At 53.5% G+C, this 19,211-nt stretch overlaps 1 protein-coding gene across 1 annotated transcript in view; it reads left to right on the plus strand.

The window, feature by feature from the left end:
- CUEDC1 (CUE domain containing 1) overlaps nucleotides 1-9,921 on the plus strand; it is a 79,288-nt gene extending 69,367 nt beyond the window's left edge. The window contains exons 5-11 of the mRNA XM_012762107.3: nucleotides 560-752; nucleotides 1,733-1,816; nucleotides 3,638-3,709; nucleotides 4,550-4,643; nucleotides 5,331-5,389; nucleotides 6,239-6,309; nucleotides 8,401-9,921. Of these exons, the coding sequence (XP_012617561.1) occupies nucleotides 560-752; nucleotides 1,733-1,816; nucleotides 3,638-3,709; nucleotides 4,550-4,643; nucleotides 5,331-5,389; nucleotides 6,239-6,306 (570 nt within the window). The 3' untranslated portion in view covers nucleotides 6,307-6,309; nucleotides 8,401-9,921. The remainder of the gene's footprint in view (nucleotides 1-559; nucleotides 753-1,732; nucleotides 1,817-3,637; nucleotides 3,710-4,549; nucleotides 4,644-5,330; nucleotides 5,390-6,238; nucleotides 6,310-8,400) is intronic.
- Nucleotides 9,922-19,211: the final 9,290 nt, after the last annotated feature.

Raw genomic sequence — 19,211 nt, forward strand, 5'->3', positions numbered from 1 at the left:
CCCGTCTGGGCCAGGAGGTTTCCTGTTCTGCCCAGGGAAGGTGGCAGCCTGGGGCGGCTCTCTCCTGCAGGGGCACCCCAGGCTGGAGGGAGGTGGGCATGCGGCAGCCAGTGGCAGAGGGCCAGGGTACCTCCTTCCCTCCCTTGGGAAGGGGCCGAGGCAGCCTCTCCCCAGACGTTGGCCTGCCCCAAGGGGCCCCTGCAGGGGGGACAGGCTGGGCCTGCAGGCAGCTGGTACAGGGAGGGTTGAGCTGAGTTTGGGACTCCACGTGGGCACTGGTGAGCAGTTTGCAAATCCCTTTTCAGGACTATTCAGGGCGTAGACGAAGACCACCAAGAGGTGGTCTACAGTGGGCAAGGGAAATAGTTTTTATGTCCTTGCTGCTTCCCCAGCAGAGAGAGCTGTTCCGTGGGATTTTGGCTGGTGCATTAGGAGGTGTGGGCCTGAGGGTGGGGCTGGAGGATCCTGGGAAAGGGCACGTGTACACCAGATGTTTGTGGATGTTTGTGCAACAGGTGCCCTGTGAGTAGGCATTCAACATGCTCACTCCCCTCTTCAGGGTAACCCGGGAGGACCCAAGCCTGTGAGCAGAGAGGGAGGCCTGCCTGCCACGGCCGGGCCTGGGCCCCGAGACCAGGAGAGCCGCTGGAAGCAGTACCTGGAGGACGAGAGGATCGCGCTCTTCTTGCAGAACGAGGAGTTCATGAAGGAGCTGCAGCGCAACCGCGACTTCCTCCTTGCCCTGGAGAGAGGTAGGCTGGGGAGGGCGGTGCTGGGGCCGCTTCTCCATGGCTAGAGAAGGGAGTTGGTGCTGGCCTTGGCCTTGGAAGAGCTCTGAGCTGGAGGCCAAGGGTACCCGGTGCTTTCTGTCCAAGGCACAACTCCCACCATCCCGTGGTGGGAGCCCCAGAATTCTGCCCACAGGGACCTGGGTCACCAGCTACCCCTCCTCCCTCAAGACCCAGAGGAAGAGGATGTGCTCTCTTAGGTCTTTTCCTTCCCTTCGCACCTCTGCTCTGTGCCAGCCACGGGCCCCTTGGCAAGGGGTGACGGGGACAATAGAGCATGGCCACAGGCAGGCGTGATGTGTCTGGGGCCCTGGGAACACAGCGACGGGGTCCATGGGTGCCAGAGTGGGAAAGACTCCCTGAGAGGAGGACCTTAGAGCAGGGGCTCTCGAGTTTTGGGGGTATTTGTATTTTCTTTGGGTGGGAGACCCTGCTCCCTAGCCTGGCTGCTCTCTCTCCCTGCAGGGTGGAGTGTGTTTGGGCTGCAGGCAGCGGAAGGCCATGGAGGTCTGTCCGTGTGACAGTCACATGGCCAGGGCTTATGTGTGTGTGACTGGTGGTGTGTCGGTCGGGGGGGCACGGGTCATGCAGGGGAACGTGGGCTGCAACCAAGGAGGCTCGAGGCTGGCCCTTGCTCTGCAGCAAAGGTGCTGGGGGTCTCAGGGCTTTTCCTTTTAAATTAGGGGGTTTGGACTCTATGATCCCTCAGGGTCCTCCTAATTCTGACATTCCAACATTCCAGGTGGCTGTCAGGCAGTAGTTTCTATCATCACTGGTTCTTTGAGAGCCAGTAAACGACGTGTACACGCATATTTGTGTGCCTGTGTGTGCTCATGTGCAATTCTAGGGTTTCAGCCTCCAACAACCTCCTGCGTCTCAGCCCAGCCTGCCCCTGGGAGCCCAGGAGCTAACTTCCCTGACCCAAGAACATGATTCTTTTCCAGATCGATTGAAATACGAATCCCAGAAATCCAAGTCCAGCAGTGTGGCTGTCGGAAACGACTTCAGCTTTCCCTCTCCTGTCCCAGGTAACCTTGCCTTCCGGAGAGAGGAGCCTGGAGGGTGTAGGGGGCTCACACCCCAACATTGCTTTGCATATTTGGAGTTTATGGGTAGAGTAGGGAAATAGAGGGTGAGGGCTTTGGCCTCCTCAGTAGGCTGGAGGGGCCACTTCTGCCCCCACATCTGCACCCATCGTGGAGTGAGGTGGCTGTTCCACTGAGCAGCACTGGGTTCTTACCAGTCCAGCCGCTGCTGGGGTCTCTGAGCCCACAGCTCCGATTGGCCAGCACAGGCAGGCTGAACTCCCAACCCATGCTTGCAGTACAGGCTAGCAGGGCACCCTGCACCTTGCAACATCCCGTGGTGGGGAATGGACACAGGAAGGACTTACAGACATATAGGGCTTGGTCTCTGCCTGGGGGAACTTAGGGTCTTGGCAGGAAATAAGTCCCCAAAACAGGCAGAGCAGACCAGCACAGCCAGAGACATACTTGTTGATCATAGCAAATGCATGGAGAAGAGGGCAGGGTTAACCTGGGAGACTTCATTCATTCATTCATTCATTCAGTAGGGGGGAATACCTGCCATCCGCTAGGCCCCACCCTAGGTGTTGGAGGAAGAGAAATTTCAAGCTTTGTGTTCAAGGTGGTGAGAAGCGAGTATTGCCTCAAAAGAGGGCCAGGCCCTTCTGCTCAGGTGTCTTAATGGCTGGAGGAGGACCTGGGGTCGGGGCAGCAGTGCTATTGGGAAGCACGGACCAGAGGGCTGAGCGGGGCTGGGAACTTGGGGCCCAGGCCCAGGAGTCCCTGGTTCCACACGTGGCACCTGGACTCTGCACCTGTGTGCAAACAGCAGCGCCCTGCCCCCCACACCCAGGCTGCCTGCCCCCCTCCCAAAGGAAGACTCAGCAGCTTTCACCTGGAACAGACCTTACAGGGGCAGGGGGAGCTCAGCCCTTACAGGGTGTAGTGGAGGGGGTGCAGGGCAGGAGTTCAGTTGACCCCAGCTCGAGGAGAGAAAATCCTGTGGAACTGATTCATAAGCAACAGGCTGGCAGCTTAGGCCCCACCAGATGTGCATCTGGGAGTTTTAACCAGAGCCTCTTGTCCTTGATCCTGAATTAACTGGAGACACCAGGGCTGCTGAGATGGATCAGAATGACTCAGAGGGGACTTAGCAGGCAAGGTGACTGGGGATTAGCCGCGTGGCAGGATGGAGAGCAGGAGCTTTAGCATGGGCGGTGAGAGACCCAAGTGGGTGCTCACTGAGCTGGGAGCCTGGGTGGCCCGGCTGGGTTCTGGCTCTAAGACTAGCCCCACTCTCATTCCTACTCACTAAGTAGCCACAAACCCTGTGTCTGGGAGGAGGAATGGAGGAGGCTGAGCCTGGAAGGAAGGAGAAGGGACTCGCCTCGGGTGAATGCCAGCTCTGTACTGTCACCCTGTCACCCGAGTGTCGGATGCAGGCAGGCCTGAGGCATACCGATGAACGTTTAACGGCCTGCTCTTGAGTGTGGGGAGAGCTGGCGACCTCCGTGGTGGACATCCTCCCACCGCAGCTGCTTTCAAGCTGCCAACATGACTTCTGGAACTGTAGAGTTAGTCAGAGAAGCGGGCAGTGGGGACCCTCCGGCTCTCCACTCACACAGCAGACCATGAGACAGTTCCCATTTTTACAAAGGAGGAAACTGAGGCCCACGGAGGGGAAGAAGTGCTCCCAGAGCCCCAAGTGTCCTCCCTGTTGCAAACGCCCCCTGGGTCAGGGAAGAAGCCGGCTCTTTGCACCCCTCCTCAGATGAGTGGTGCTCTCCTCTCTGGCCGGCCCTCACCGGTGTCTCCTCCTTCCAGGAACTGGTGACTCCAACCCCGCTGTGTCTGAAGATGCCTTATTCAGGGACAAGCTGAAGCACATGGGAAAGTGTGAGTCCGGCCTACACCCCCTTTCCCCTCCTGCTCTTCTGAGAGGGGCCACGGGAGGGGGGAGCCACCCAGAATGTGTAGTGTGGCCGACTCTTGGTGAACCGAAGTGACATTTTAATTCCAGGCTGGCTTCCTCAGCCTTCCTGCCTCACTTCCCTCTGCAGCTGAGTCTGGATACAAATTAAGTTTTAAATCCTCTTGAGCCAGCTGTCTGCAGAAAAATAATGCGCTGCACATGCCTCGGCCCGACTGTGGCACTCTCACACTCTGCGCAGACGCCCTTGCCGAGCCACGCTCTGTGGGGGCGGAAGGCCTTCAGGGTGGGGGACGTCTTTCCACCAAGTTCTGCCAGCCCCGAATGCCCCCTTTCCTCCCCACCACGCAGCCCCACAACCATGCCTGCACAAGGCTGCCCTCCTTTCAGCCTCCCTTTCAGGGAAAATCTCAGATTAGTCATGGAGATCCCAGAACCAACTCCGGGGGTGGCTGGGGGAGGGGCGGGAAGGCAGTGGCAGCGGGAAAGCAAGCCAAGATGCGATGCAGTCTGTTTCGCCTGGGGAAGGAATACCCGGATCTTGGGCTGCCGGCTGTCCCTAGGTCTGGCTCATGGTGGCCTGTGCTGCCCCTGCAGGCCGACCTGGGATGGCAGCCTGGCTCCCGGGGTGGCATCCACGGATTGTGATTCCTGTCACCTCCAGCTCTCCAGGCTCCCACCCTGGTCTTCCCCCTTCCCCTACCTGGGGCTGGGGGCTGGTCCTCCCCAGCCTCTCTATACCTGGGGGGAGGCCATCTGGCGTTCTGGCTGCTGAGAGAATGACTCACAGGTCCCTCTGCCCCCAGCCACCCGGAGGAAGCTGTTTGAACTCGCCCGAGCCTTCTCTGAAAAGACCAAAATGAGGAAGTCAAAGAGGAAACACTTGTTGAAGCATCAGTCGTATCCTTTCCAGCTGGCACTGGGTGGGGGAGGTGGAAACCAAGGGTCACTGGGCAAGACCCCTGCTGGAATCCCCGAGGCTGTGACCTCCTACAGGGGTGGTGGCCTCCTCTGCCTCCCATGAGCCAGGCCACCAGCCCACTGCCCATCTCCTTGTGCCAACCAAGACCCAGGCCTAGGGTGCCGGGCTACAGCTCCTGTCATCCTTCTGCAGGCTCAGAAGTTGTCCTACAACTTCTTGCTTTTTTTGGTCTGCATCTTGGGAGAAATATTGGTTCTTCTCCCCAAATCAGCAAACCTGTCCCTGATTTCTCCAGCAGAACTGGTGCACAGATCCTCCTCATTGCAAGCACGTTGGCCTTGCCTGCTCATGTTCAGTTCCTTATTTCCAGTCGAAATAAGGTTTTCCACGTTTTCACCTGAACTCCCATCCGTGCTTGTTGCACAGGGCCCAGGATATTAGAAGCTTAACAGCCAAAGGGGAGCAGGGAGAGAGTCACTTCTGTCCCCAGAGATGGGCGTGGGTGGGAGTGTCAGGGCCTGGCTGCAAGGAGCTAGCAGAGGCAGTACTGGGGGTCAGGTGGGCGTGGGGGTTGCCTCCTGGGCTTCGAGGGTGGGGCAGGGAACTGGGAGGACTAGGGCAGTGCCTGCTCATCCCTGGGACAGTTTTCCTGAACGGCGCGCCAGGCTAGGGGCTGCCGCGTCCACAGCCAATCTCCTGGACGACGTGGAGGGCCACGCTTGTGGTGAGACAGGAGGGGAACTTAAGCTGCAACTTGCCTGTGATTGGTGACTCTCCCAGAGGAAGTCCTGGGTGTTTCACGGGTGGACCCAACCTGTCAGGGAGGGAGCACCCATCCTGGGGACATGTCAAGGGTTAGTGGGCAGGTGACCCAAAGAAATGGATCTTCCCCACTTGGTCCACATTGTTTCTCCCTTCCTGCAACCCTTGAAAGGGGGTCCTAGATCCACCTCCACCTAGATCTCTACCTGCAACACAAAGTGCCAGGTACCGTCTCTAGAATATTCTCTTGGGTGTGAAGGGGGCAGATAGACTTACCCACATGGAAGGGCGTTCACTTGAGAACCAAGCGCTGGGCAGGACTTCCCTCTTCGAAGTCTCACTCCCCATTCCCTGGCAGTTTGTGGGCCTTTTACTTTCACCCAGTCCCTTCCAAAGGCCTTGTGAGCCAGAAGACCTTGCCAGGCCCACAAATGAACCCCAATCCTCATGCCACAGAGTAAGAGGGACCCTTTGGGGCTCAGGAGACATCTAGAAACAAGGACAAGAAGGGGCTTGGAGGTTATCTAGATAGTCCAGCTTCCTGGTCCCATTTGTAGATGAGGAAACTGAGCCCCAAAGAGGAGGGAAGAACTTGTCCAATGTCTCAGAGCTCAGTGATGGAGCCAGGCCAGCACCTGGAGGTCCCGCTGCCTCTCTCACCAGATCCATGCATCCTCCACCCGGGGTCTGGCATGTGTCCTGAATGAAGGCGGCAGAGAGAGTTGGGTCAGCTCTCTTGCCCAGTGTGAGGGACCTACCTGAGCAAGGCCCTGCAGGGTGCAGGGTGAGGCAGCTTCCCTCTGCTTTTCAGATGAAGACTTCCGGGGAAGGCGGCAGGAGACCCCCAAGGTGGAGGAAGCCCTGCGAGAAGGACAGTAAGAGGTAAGGCCTGGAGCCATAGCTGCCCCAGGACTGGCCAAGGCCAGGCCCTGCCACCTCCATACCCGTGTCTTCTCAGGTGTGCAGAGGTGCTGGGCTGAAACAGCTGGGTAGCACAGGTCCTGGGTCTCCCCCCTCATAGTCGTGGCAGGGACACAGGCTTCTGCATGGCACCTAGTCTTCTGTTTGTTCATTTATTTGATGAAAGATAAACCATACCTGCCTGTGACAGGTGCTGAGAACAGGAAAACAAAAATCACCTTTGACCTTGAATAGCTAACAGCCCAGTTGAGAAGACAGTCCAGGACACATGTAGCACAGTGAGAAGACAATTTAAGAAATACAGAGGTGGCCTCCATCCAGCCATGCACACACAGAACTCTCTCCAGCCCCCTGCTTGGGTTGGGTGGCCTGGGACCTGCCACAGCCAGGTGAGGAGGGATGAGGAGACAGGTCCTCCAGGGAGCTCTGTTTCTGACTGGAGCCCTGGACCCCGGGTTGTTTTTCCTTCTCTCTCCCCCTGCACCCCTCTAGGGGAGAAACAGAATGCTAAGGCCTCCTGCAGGACTTGTCACTGCTAAGACCTCCTGCAGGACTTGTCCCTCTTCCAGCCCCCCCCCTCAAGAGGCAGCCTGCCCATCCTTCCCCAACCACTGGTCTGGTCCCAGGGGGCAGCATCCACAAGGCTTTCTTGGGCTGACAGTGTGGCCCATTTCAAACCCTCAGGAAAGTCATGTGGAGGGAGATAAACCAGGAAATACAAGCACCCCTCCACCTGGGCAGCCGGCCGGCCCTCACTCCCCTGCAGCTGCCTCCCTGCCACAGTCCTCTCCCCGGCACTTCTAGCCCCTTCCACCCTCCTCAGGCTTTGCCCACACACAGAGCTGCACCCCACTCCCCACTTCCCTGGAGTGCCCAAATAGAGCCCGCCCCTGGGAAACGCCCCCACCTACTCCATGTTGCTGCCGTCTCCCTACCGCCTTCTTCCTCCTGGCCTCCCTGGGGAAAACGCGTCCTTTCCAAAGCCCCCTGCGTGGGAACCTTGCTCATCATTTATTCTCTCCTAGGACTTGCAGCTTTTCCCTCTCCAGCTCCTTCCTCAAGTTTACATCCTCCTCCTCCCCCCCTTAAAAATCAGGGGGCCCTAGTATCTTCCTAGTATCCCCTATTGGCTCAAGGAGGTCACCTACCAGCTCCAGGGCCCCGTGCTAGTCTGCACTCTCCAGCTGCTCTTCCCACCGAGGCCTGCCCATGTTCTTTCCCCATGGCCCTCCCTCCACTCCCTCAAGCCAGGAAGCCTGTTGCTCCTCTCCCTCCCTAAATACCGGCTCTCCCTGTTGCTCTGCCCTTGACCCTCTTCCCAGTCTCCTCACTCCCCACTCTCTGGCAGCCCGCAGCCCCCGTTTATAGCACCAGCAACACTTCTGTGCAGTTGGCTCCACAATCTGAATCTCCATCACAGTTATTTCCAGATCTGCTCTGTGTCCCCAGTTGCACCCACAATTGTCCTTCCAGCCTTGGATGTCAACTCACGGAGAGCCAGACAGTGTCTGCTTCTGACTGCTCTTTCATTTCTCCTCCCATCGCCTAAGTAACAGCCCTGGTTTCTTCACTGCCCCTACTCTGCTCCTCACCACGAAAGCACCACTTTAGTTCCCTTTCTCCCTGCTCTTTGAACAGGTCTTCCGGGTGAAGTCTTATGAACTCCTCAGCCTGGTGTCTGGGGCCTACCGAGTTCTGGCCCCAGTTTACTTTTCTGCCCCTACAGGTCCCAAGTCTAGCTCCTCTGAGCTCCCACACACTCAGAATGGGCCAGGCTCCTGCCCCTACTGCTGCTTCTCCCCAGAATTCCATGCCCCCACTCCATCTCCAGCTGCCAGAGTCCCTGCAGCTCGGCAAGTTGGAGCGTTTCTAGGGGTTTGGATGAGGGAGATGACGCAGGCAGAGATCCAAGGCTGATCTAGATGCCCCGGAGAAAGGAGAAGGGTCCTGTCTTTGGTAGCTTCTGCCCAAAACTGTCTCTCCAGAAGCCAGTGACCAGGAAAGACCACTGGGGTCCTCTGAAAAAGACTTCACCATCCTTTTCCCTGCCAGGTGCCAGCAGCTCCTCCTCTCCGGAGGTGATGTGACCCCGTGGGGACAGCCAGAGTGCAACACTGGCTCCCAGCCGAAGGGCCCAGCTGCAGCCAGAGAGATGGTGCTTGAGAACCGAGGCCTAGTGGTCTTCCGGCCACAGTCCAGCCCAGCCACTGCCATTTTCCTTGGGACTTAGAACTTCAGAGTTGCCATCCTGCTGTCAGAGGACGGACTTGGGGCTAGAGGCACCAGCCAATCAGAGCCCCTTGTGTAGCCAGGCTTTTTTCTATGGGCAAGGAGTGGAAATGCGGGAACCAACCCCCCTTCTGAAAAAAAAGAAATTCCAGGAAACATGCAAAAGTTGGAGTATGGGAAAAAATGTCAAGATGACCCTGCCAGAGGCTCTGGTCTGAAGGTGGAGCTCCTACCTCCTGCCCTTCCCCATCTCTCCTGCGGCAGACTCTACCAGCCCCCACCCCCAGCCCCCTCAGGCCACCTTGTGCCCTTCCTCCCCGAAGCCTCCTGCACCTTGGCCTTTCCCCGGTGCCGACCCTCCGCACGCCCCCTACCCACAGTGCGGGTGGGAGATGCCTGGGCACCCTCTGTCGGGCAGCCTCCCTCTCCCCCAGCAAGGATGGGGAGGGTGGGGCCCCGGAGCTGGAGGACTCAGGCTAGGCAGGGTCTTTAGTTTGGCAGGGGACAAAAGCCAGTTCCGGAGTCCTGCCACAGTGGAGGCCCACAGACGGAAGTCAAGCGGTCCTCTAAGGGTGGCAGCGGCGGTTCGGAGTGACCCAGTGAGAAGGCGCGGGCGGAAGAGCCAGGTGGAGGGGCCGTGCGCCTGGGGCAGAAGGGCTCGCCGGGTGCCGCTTGCGAAGAGCCAGGTGCTGCGAGGAGGAGGGAGACTCCGACCCCACGGACGCTAACCCGGCACCAACCACTGCCAAGGCCGGCAGGGCCGCCGCGTCTCCCTGGCCCCGCCCTCGCCACGGGGCCGCGCGGGAGCCTGGGCGGCCGCGGGCGCCGGAAGCGCGGGAGCAGCCTGGGCCCTGGGAGTGGGCTCCGATGCTGGGAGGCCTCGGTGGCCCCGAGTTCGTGAGGGCGGAGCGGAGGCGAGACCGCGATCGCTCCTCGCCCCCCAGCCCCGGAGAGCGGCGGGCGCAGGAGGCGGGCCGCGCCGCCGCCGCGAGCGTGACCAAGTTTGGAAGCGCGCGGGCAGGGGACGCTGGCGCGGGCCGCCTGCCGAGGACGGGCGCTCGTTCTCCGCGGCCAGGCCTGCGGTCCCGGGAGGGAGGGAGAGGTCCCCAAGGAGCTCCGGGCCGCCAGCCCGAGCTCCAGAGGGGTCTGAGCCCGAGGGGCAGAGGAGGGGGCTGTGGCCCTGACCCCTCCCGCGCCCAAAACGGGCGCAAGGCGGGGGAAGCCCCAGCCCCACGTCTGTGTGTGTTGCTTTGTTGTTTTTTTCCTCCTATGTGTGGGTTTTTTCTTGGAGCTGTTTCATAGGAATTCCTGTAATAAAGACTTGGTGTTCTCTTGGTGCTCTGATGTGGCGGGCGGTGTGGGCTGAACCCTCCTCCCTTCTCCCTCCTCCCTGCCTGGGGCAGGGTTTGGCCCTCCTGAGCCCCTTGTATCCACGGGCCACCTGCCTCGCCCGCCCCCATTACCCTACAGCCAACCTAGGGCCCAAAGGGCTCAGCCCTCTCTTGCTAGCCTCACAAGATGACACCTGTTGTCGCGGCAACAACGTTGCTGACCTGCGGGCTTCCACCAGCGGGCTTCCACCAGCGGGCTTCCACCAGCGGGCTTCCACCAGCGCTGTCACCTTCCTGTTTGCCCCAGGGAAGTAAAGCCACTTGTCTCCAGGCAAAGGAAATGCCATGGGGAAAGCCAGTCTGTTGGGACAGCTCCAGATGGTCTCCTCCTTAAACAAATAACTTCTGGGTTCAAGGCTGGAGTGGAGGCTGTAGGGAGGGCCATCTCAGACTTCAAAGGACGGCAGAGATCTTCCAGTTGGTGTATCTCTAGCTTCCCCTTCTCCCCAGCTCAATCAGGCTACCTCCCACTACAAGGACAGAGAATTTGCTGCCCAGAGTAAGCTGGTGCTGTTTCCAGACAGGACCCTTCTTAAGGTTAAAAGGTTCTTCTTTGTGTTGAGCCAAAGGCCTCCTTGTGGCCTACAACCACACTTCTGGTTCCTGGACCCTGGGTCACTGGCCCGACGCTGCTCCTCTTCCTCCCATGCTGTGTTTTGAGCTCAGTGGCTCCTCTCATCCTGACAAACAACTCCTGTGCCTCCTGCCCTCCCTTCAAAGAGGTTCCTCTACTATCAGGGTCTGGCACCAGCGCCAGTCGGACCCAGGTGGGCTTGTAAAGTGGCATACCTGGGACTGCTGACGATGCTCCGCCTGTGCTGTATTAAGCAAACCAAGATGACCCTCTTGGGTGGTTCTCTGCAGGGTGTTTACTGGTAGTGCAGACCAGTGTAATCTCTGGAACATAACCCCAGCACTGCATGGTGACTTGTTAGAAATTCCAATTCCCAGGCCCATCCCAGACCTACTGAGTCAGAAAGTCTGGGGGTGCAGCCCAGCAATATGTGGTTCTGATGTACACTATAGTTTGGGAGCCACAGTGCTAGGCCAGTACCTAGTATTGGCTGCACAGAATTACTTGAGTAGCTTTTTAAAAAATCCTGATGCTCAGTACCCCAGGCCAATCACGTCAACAATTACGGTTTTGTTGTTTTTTAAAGCTCCCCAGGCAATTCAATTTTGCAGTCAATTTTGAGGACCAGCACACCAGGCAGTCTGTTAGGTGTTTCATATTAATCCAATTGATCTTGCCCAATAACAGCCACTTACAGGTGATGAAATGACTGTTCAGAGAGGTTTAGTAACTTATTCAAGATCACAGAGCTAGGGCATCATGGAGCCAGAAAAGGGGGCCCAGAGCTGCCTGACTCCAAAACTTGTATTGCCTCCTCCACACCCCTGATGCTCAAAAAGTACTCCAAGTACTAGCAGCATCAGCAGAATCGCCATCACCTGGGTGCTTGTTAAAAATGCAAATTATCAGGTCTCATTCCAGCTCTACTGAATCTGAAACTGATGTGCATTTTAAGCCCTCCAGACGATTCTCATACATATTCAAGTTTGAGCACCACAGTTCCACAACCTTCCTACTCAAAGTTTGGTCTGTGGAGTAGCAGGCTCAGTTATTATCTGGGAGCTTGTTAGAAACACAGAATCTCAAGCTCTGCCCCAGACCTATTGAATCAGAATGTGTATTTTAACAAACTCTCTTCAGGTGCCTCGTGTGCACATTCAAGCTTGAGAAATGCTGCTGTCGAACACTGGTTCTCAAACTTGCTGCACATTAGAATCATTTCTGATGTGTGGATCCCATTCCTGGAGAGATTCTGATTTAATTGGTTTGGGATTTAGCCTGGGAATCAGATTGTGAAATCTCAGGTGATTCTAATATACAGCAAAGTTTGAGAACCATACACCATTTTGCTTATTAGTATAGATGAGACTGAAGGTGATTGTAATCAAAGAGAGAAAAAGAGGAAGAAAGCTTATCAGGTCTGACAAGAAGATGAAGAAGATGAAACCTCTATTTGATGATGAGCTCCTGACTCCCGGCTGAGAGTGAGTATAGGAATCAGGAGCAGGGACAGGCTGGACCAAGTGACCGCCCCAGCCATCTACCCTCATGTACCATGCTTATCTACAAATGCTGGGCTCCTGGTATGCACAAGATGATACTCGCAGATTTATATCTTCTGCAAAAATGCTGAGCCAAGATATCTGGAGTCTGGTCCAGCTGGTGCTCCCTCCCCTTCTTATCCTTTTGAGTTCCCACAGCTCAGCCCCAACTTGAGAGGAGATCATGGGTCTGGGAAATGCCATGCCCAGAAGGAACTGGCCTGGTTATTACCTTGCTGGAGTCTCAACCCTCCCTCTGTTCTCTTGAAGCACCTGGTTAGGGGGAGGGGATGGGATTGGAGGGAAAAACAGGAGAATTTTGTGCAAAGAGCAAAAGAGGCAGGCACAGTGTGGGATGATGAAAGTGGTAGCTCTTTATTGAGTGCTTATTGTGTGCCAGACACTTCTGGGGTGTTTTTCATACATTATTTTACCTAATCCCCACAACAATTATATGCAATCAGTATTATTACTCCCATTTCACATACAGATCAGGAAACTGAGGCATAGAGATGCTAAAGTCCTTACTCTACACCTACCCTCAGTAAGTGGTAGTGCCTGGCTTTGAACCCAGGTAGCTGAGCTCCACAGCTGGTACCTAAACACTAGGCTGTATGTTGGAGGTGGGGGTGGGGTGGGGTACAGGTCATAAGACCCAGGACTCCTGCAGAGATGCAATTTGTGGCACACAGAAAGGACCCACTTGCTCAAAAACATCTCCACAGTGATCCATGATTCAACAGAGTACTGGAAGTCCCCCATTAGCATTCTTTATCTGGTTTTAAAAACAATCTCTTAGCATTTCCATTAAATGGCAAATATGCTATTGAGAGAGAATCACATGAACTCCTTATGGCCATTATCACAGCATAGATTAATTTGTTGGATTAGCGGGCTGTGCCAGCTGGAGGAAGCGTTGGAAATTTCTGGAGATGGGGGGGCAGGTCTGGAGGGGGCTGTGTAAATCTACTGCCACCTGGTGGTCATCTTGTGGAAGTGGCAGACACTGGCCACTGAGAGACCCAGCACCATTTTCCCAGAAGGAAGATGTCAGCACCTGTTAGGCCTGGGGCCAGACAGAAGGGAATTTACTCTGTTCACATGGTCATGTGTTTTGTAGAATTTGTAAAACAAAGATATTTTTACTTTTTTCTTAAAAGAGTCACTAAGATTATATAAATTTCAGGGCCTACAAAACCAGCAACTATCTTGCCTGGAGAGCTGAGGCCTGGAGTTGGGTGTCCTTTCTAGAAAATAAAGAATCACAATCCTTTATCAGGCAAGGAGACTCTGGGCTGAGGAGGTGTGAAGCTCAGTCCAATTCAGCACAAGCCTCCTTGCTATGACCTTGCTATTCCAAGTGTGGTCTGTGGATACAGTGACCAGCTCTCCTGGTTTCCCCAGATGCAGAACTTTCAGTGCTAAAACTGGGAAAGTCCTGAGCAGACTAGACTCTAGCTGGTACCACCAATGGGAAACATTGGCAGGGGACCTGGAGGAAGGAGGAGAGTGAAGGGTCTAGGCCATCCCCTGTGGCTTCCCTACACTCTGCCCACAGGTTTGTATGTAGCACCCTTATATAAGCAGTGCATGGGGTTGTCAGACAAAAAGAGGAAGTGCATCCCTAAAAGTGGAACAGCTTTGATAAGCAAAAATCCCAGTATATTAGTGAAATCAGGAATACTGCCACTCACCTATGGCAGAAAGCCAGGATCAGGGAGCAGTTAGTTTAAAAGTGGGGAAAACAATAGAATATATTCAATTGCCAGTATAAGAATTGTAGGTCTACTAAGTCCAAGCACAAGGGTGGAAGGCAGGCAGGGCGGTGTTAGAAGAGGAGGCAGAGTGCTTTCTCTTCCTTCAGGGGCTTGGGCTGTACTGCCTTTCCAGCACTTTCCTTTAGACACCCACCTCCTGTCAAGAGTCAGTTCAGGGGGAAAGCTTTGCAGCCCCCAGCACACACTTGGCCAGACTGGGTGAGTGACCCCAACCTGCTCCCTCCTCCTGGAGCTGTTCTGTCTCCTTTTGTGCTGTAACTAGGTTTACTCCTCTGAGTCTGTCCAACCCAGCCTCTTTGAGGACAGGAACTAGACTCTTTCTCCACTCCCGGCCTGGTGCTTGGCCCAGAGCTAGCTGGCTCTTAGAGTTTTCCAGTGAACAACACAGATGAATAAAGCCAAGTTAGGACAAATGAGGATTCTGTGATCTCAGCCCTCCCTTCGCTGCCTGCCCACATCTGGCCCTCTTTCCCTCCCTCCTAGGCAAGAGTTCCTTCCAGGCCTTCCCCAGAGACATTGTTATGGCGAGAGCTGTGGCTGAATGGAAATAATCCCCTGCCCCACCATGCACTGGGCATCCTGGGCATTTCCACTTCTGGGTGTCCTCTGTGCCTTACTGATGGATAGTCCTATGCTACAGTGCTCTGGGCCTCAGCTTCACCATCTGTAAAATGGGGATAATCATAGCACCTAGCATAGAGACCGTAGTGAAGAATCAGTGGGTTAATACTTACAAAGTGCTTAAAACAGTGCCAGGTGTATGGTAACTGCTCAATAAATACAAGTGATGATGATAACAATTTCTGATTACTCCATGCTTAAGAGCACCAATGTCCTACCATTAAATTCCGCCTAGCAATTTACAAGCCATTTTACATGGCTTCCCACTCTAAACTAGACAGGGGCTTGCCCCAAGGAGAATTCAGTTCTGGCAGATGGGAAATAAACACTTTATGCCCATACCCTCCCTGGGAGGTATGTATCACTGCAGCCAAGGAACCAATGTTTCAAATGTATTGTTGAAATTAAAGGACAGTTGGAATCACTCTGTGGGGATTTGCAAGCCACCCAAGATGAGATCCCTTGAAGGTGGACATTTCAGGGCTGGTGTGGGAAGTCAGAGCACCTTGATCTTTGATGTGCGCATGAACCTCCTGGGGACCTTCGACTGGTCTGAGCCTGGGTCTGCATTTCTGACAGGCTTCCAGGTTGATGCCAGTGCTGCTAGCCTGCAGACAGGGTAGCCACATGGCCCGAGTTTGCTCAGGAGGAAGGGAAGGAGCTTCCCCTCAGAGGGGAAGGAGCTGGGGGATGCAGTCCACAGAAGTCAGCTCCCTGTGGCACAAGGCAGGATGAGGGATGGCACAGAGTGGGCGTGGATCTGCATGGGCAAACGGGAGCAACTCAGCACTCATTAACACATTAATTGCCATGTGAGTTGTATTTAACTCACGCTAGTTTTGAGCGCAAGGCCTTGTGAAGCATATATAGCTCACACATCTCTTTACCTTGGGAGCTATATGAACTATTTTTCAAGTTGCATGTAACTCACACACAGAAATCAATAAAAAATAACAATTTTTTTTTATTAAATCAGAAAGGATCATTTTGTTTCTGAAGTTTTTATTCTATTTTTGTAATAAAACACCATGACCCCAAGAAAAAAATTGTTTTTCTAGTTTGGCAGTCAAGTGTTAATGAGAGTTATGGGCTGAACTGTGTGTGTCTCCCTTGGATTCCTATGTTGACGCCCTAACCCCCAGTACGGCAGAATGTGCCTGTATTTGGATGTAGGGTCTTTGAAGAGGTAATTACATCAAAATGAGGTCATTATGGTGGACCCTAATCCAAGATGCCTTGTGTGCTCATAAGAAAAGGAGATTAAGACACAGACCTTCCCACACAGAGGAGGAACATATGAAGACACAAGAAGAGTGCTGTCTGCAAGGCAAGGCAAGAGGCCTCAGAAGAAACTAACCTCACAGACACCTAGATCTTGGACTTCTAGCCTCCAGAATTGTGAGCAAATACATTTCTGTTGTTTAAGCCACCTAGTCTGTGGTGTGGGTGTTGTGATGGCAGCCCTAGCAAACTTAATACAACCAAGAAGCCATGCAGTACATAACCTGCCATTTATGTATTTGCCCCTCTGTCTACCCTACTGGACAGTTGGGATTCCCTGAGACTCAGTATAGTTGGGTAGGTGCTTAAATGCTTGTGGAATGAATGGATGATTGAACAAGAAAATAAGACAGTAAAGACAATCTATGAAATATCATCAAAATGCTGCAATCCAGGTGGCAATTGGTGGATTATACAACACAACAGCAAGAGTGATACTGTAATAGCTTGCAGATTTGTTGCTCACAAGCACTCACTATGTGCCAGGTACTGCGATTAATGCCTTACATGAATGATCACCTTTACTCTTGCAATAAGCCATGAAGGTAGTTAACCTTGCCATCCATATTTTAACAGTTGGAGAAACAGAGGTTTGAAAAGTTATGTAACTTGCCCAGGGTGATGCGATTAGTGGGCAATGTACAATGTGACACAGTGGGACTAAAATGGGGCTGAGAGGCATAGCGGAAGGAACATGGCCTTTTGGAAAGTTCACAGCTCCACTTCCTTACCTGTAGGATTGTCAGGACATTACCTATGGCAGCAGGTAGTTGAACAATTGAAGGAGATAACTGAGGTCCCTGGTGCAGTGCTTGCCTTAAGTACCCAGTGCCTTGCAGCCTTGAAATGCCATCGTGCCGACTCAAGAAGACAGCTTTGGCTGGGCATGGTGGCTTATGCCTGTAATCCTAGCACTTTGGGAATCCAAGGTGGGAGGATCACTTGAGGCCAGGAATTTGAGACCACCCTAAGCAAGAGTGAGACCCCATCTCTACAAAAAAAAAAATAGAAAATTTAGCCAGGCACAGTAATGTGCACTTGTAGTCCCAGCTATTGGGGAGGTTGAGGCAGGAGGATTACTTGAGCCCAGGAGTTCAAGGTTGCAGTGAGTTAAGATGAGGCCACTGCACTCTAGCCTGGGTGACAGATGGAAACCCTGTCTCAAAAAAAAAAAAAAAGCCTCAATTGTCTATTCTGCCTTTCCTCTGCTGCCCAACAGCTCCCTTCCATTTTATGAATGAAAGCTTCTTGGGTACACATTTCCTGTTGCAGGCTCAGAGGGCTCCCCATCAACCACGTTCCCACATCCCCAAGATCCCCCCACTCTGCTTACCAAAATATTGTTATCTTAGTCACAGAAGCATTAAATATGATGCTGGAAAGGGAAACTTCAAAGGCCTGGAAGAGGCAGAGACCACCCCAAGATGATTTAGAGAGAAAATTCCTGGCTTGCAATTCCTCCCCTATTGAGGGTTTGAGTCTTTGGTCTGATCTTGGAATACACCCTTCTAATTCTTTGGCAGCAGTGAGTGTGCTAATCTAGGGGAGCAGGCCCTGGTGAGAGAAGACAAGTGTGCCTGTAATCTGGGCTGGCAGATAGCTCTGGCTTGGACAGAATTAGAAAGTGGTTAGGAGGCCTAAGAAGACTATATTTAGCTGAGAGCATGTCTGCTTTCCCCAGAGCAAGGTCTTTTAGACTTCCCCAAGCCTGGGAGCCTCTATACTTGGCCCAGGGGCCAGACCTGTGCTCTCTTGTCTCTGTTCCAGAGGGTCCTGAGACATCAGTGAAACCCACTTCAGTTTAGCTTTGGACCCCAGATCACTGGATTTCTTGCCTCTGGGGCAAGTTTTTCTGACCCTGGAGCCCAACAGCCTCCATCTTTGACATAGTTTAGGAAGCATCGTGGGGCCCAGGCTGGCCTGGAAGTCTGGTTCTATCAGTTGCCTCTCTGACAAATTATTTAACCTCCTGCGGCCTTGCTTTCTCATCTATAAGGAGGATAATAATAGTTACCTTGTGGGAAGGTATGTGGATTCAGTGAGATAACACAAAGTAGTAACTGCTCATCATCAAACAGTCCCTTCCTCCTACTCACCAGCCTCTCTTAGAGTGGGAGGACTCTGGGATGATTTCATGTGCTATAACCGGCTCCCGGGAGACACTGTGTGTATGTGATTCAAAACACTCATTGGATTAAAAGTTCAAATATGAATACAAACTCTTTACAAGTCAAACTCTCAGGAATATATAAAGGAAGAAAATTTTTCCCTTCTCTCCCTGCAATTTCATTCGAGATACCCAATGTTCATGGCTCTGTGTGCTTCTGCAGTTTCTATCCTCAAACATAAACACATATACAGGTAATTTGTTTGCCTGTTTTCTCTAACAGGTTGGGATCCCACTACAGGCGTTTCTCTGTAACTTTCTTTTTCATTTAATCATAAAGCATGAACATTGATCTAGGTAAACACATATGGATCTAGCTTATTCACTTTAATAGCTGCATAGGATTCCATAGAATATATGAACCATAATTTTCCAGCCATTTCTCCTTTGGTGGATTTTTTTCTCTTTGCTACCATAGATAATGCTGCAACCATGATCCTTGCACAAATAATCTCATGAAATTATGCTTTAATTTCTATGGGGTATTTCCCCCGAAGTATGATTACCTGAATCAAGGGGTACACTATGCAGTGCACACAGAGTTTATATTTTTCTTACAGTTTAACACTGAGGGGTTCCTTTCCCTATAGTTTTTAGCTTCCTTCTGGGAATCTGTTTGTTCCAGACACTTTCACTTTTCGAGCTGCTAACAAGAGCTGGCCAGCGACGCCTCCGCAGAGGAAACACCAGTTGCCGTCAGAATCCCTGTCGATGTGGACGCAGGTGGCATTTAGGCGACAAAGAGCAGAATGGGGAGCGCTACACAGCCGGAGGTGGAGGGCCGAGGTCTAGGATCTAGCCTGACCCTGGGCAAGTGTCCCTTCCTGGACCTCAGTTTTCTTCTGCGTGCTTTATGACTCTGATCAAGATTAGACTCAGTCCGGGCCTAGGGCTGGTGACCTCAAATCTCTGCCTTGACTGTTCCCTGGGTTTGGCACCCCTCGGTAGGCCGCGCCTCACCCTCGCTCTCCGCATCCACATTCGCTCCCCGCGGCCCCAACCTTCTTGAAAGAAGTTGGCTCCCTAGGGCTAGATAGGGTAAAGAACCACCATAATTAATCCCTTACCTAGATCGGTCATTTATTATTTCTGCCCTGCTTTTGCTCGCTCCCTCCCTTTTGGCTCGGCTATCGAGTGCTCCTGTCTGTACCTGGCAAGAAGCTCAGGAGTGCTCCAGTTCGGCTCATCGTTTGCTTCTGCCTGCTCCGCTCTTCGGCGGGGCTGTGCTTTGAGCGTAGCGATCCTCGGCTCGGTAAGCAACTTATGCCCCCTCTGCTTGCT

This window comes from Microcebus murinus, chromosome 18 (genome assembly GCF_040939455.1).
Source record: "Microcebus murinus isolate Inina chromosome 18, M.murinus_Inina_mat1.0, whole genome shotgun sequence".
Lineage (NCBI taxonomy): Eukaryota > Metazoa > Chordata > Mammalia > Primates > Cheirogaleidae > Microcebus > Microcebus murinus.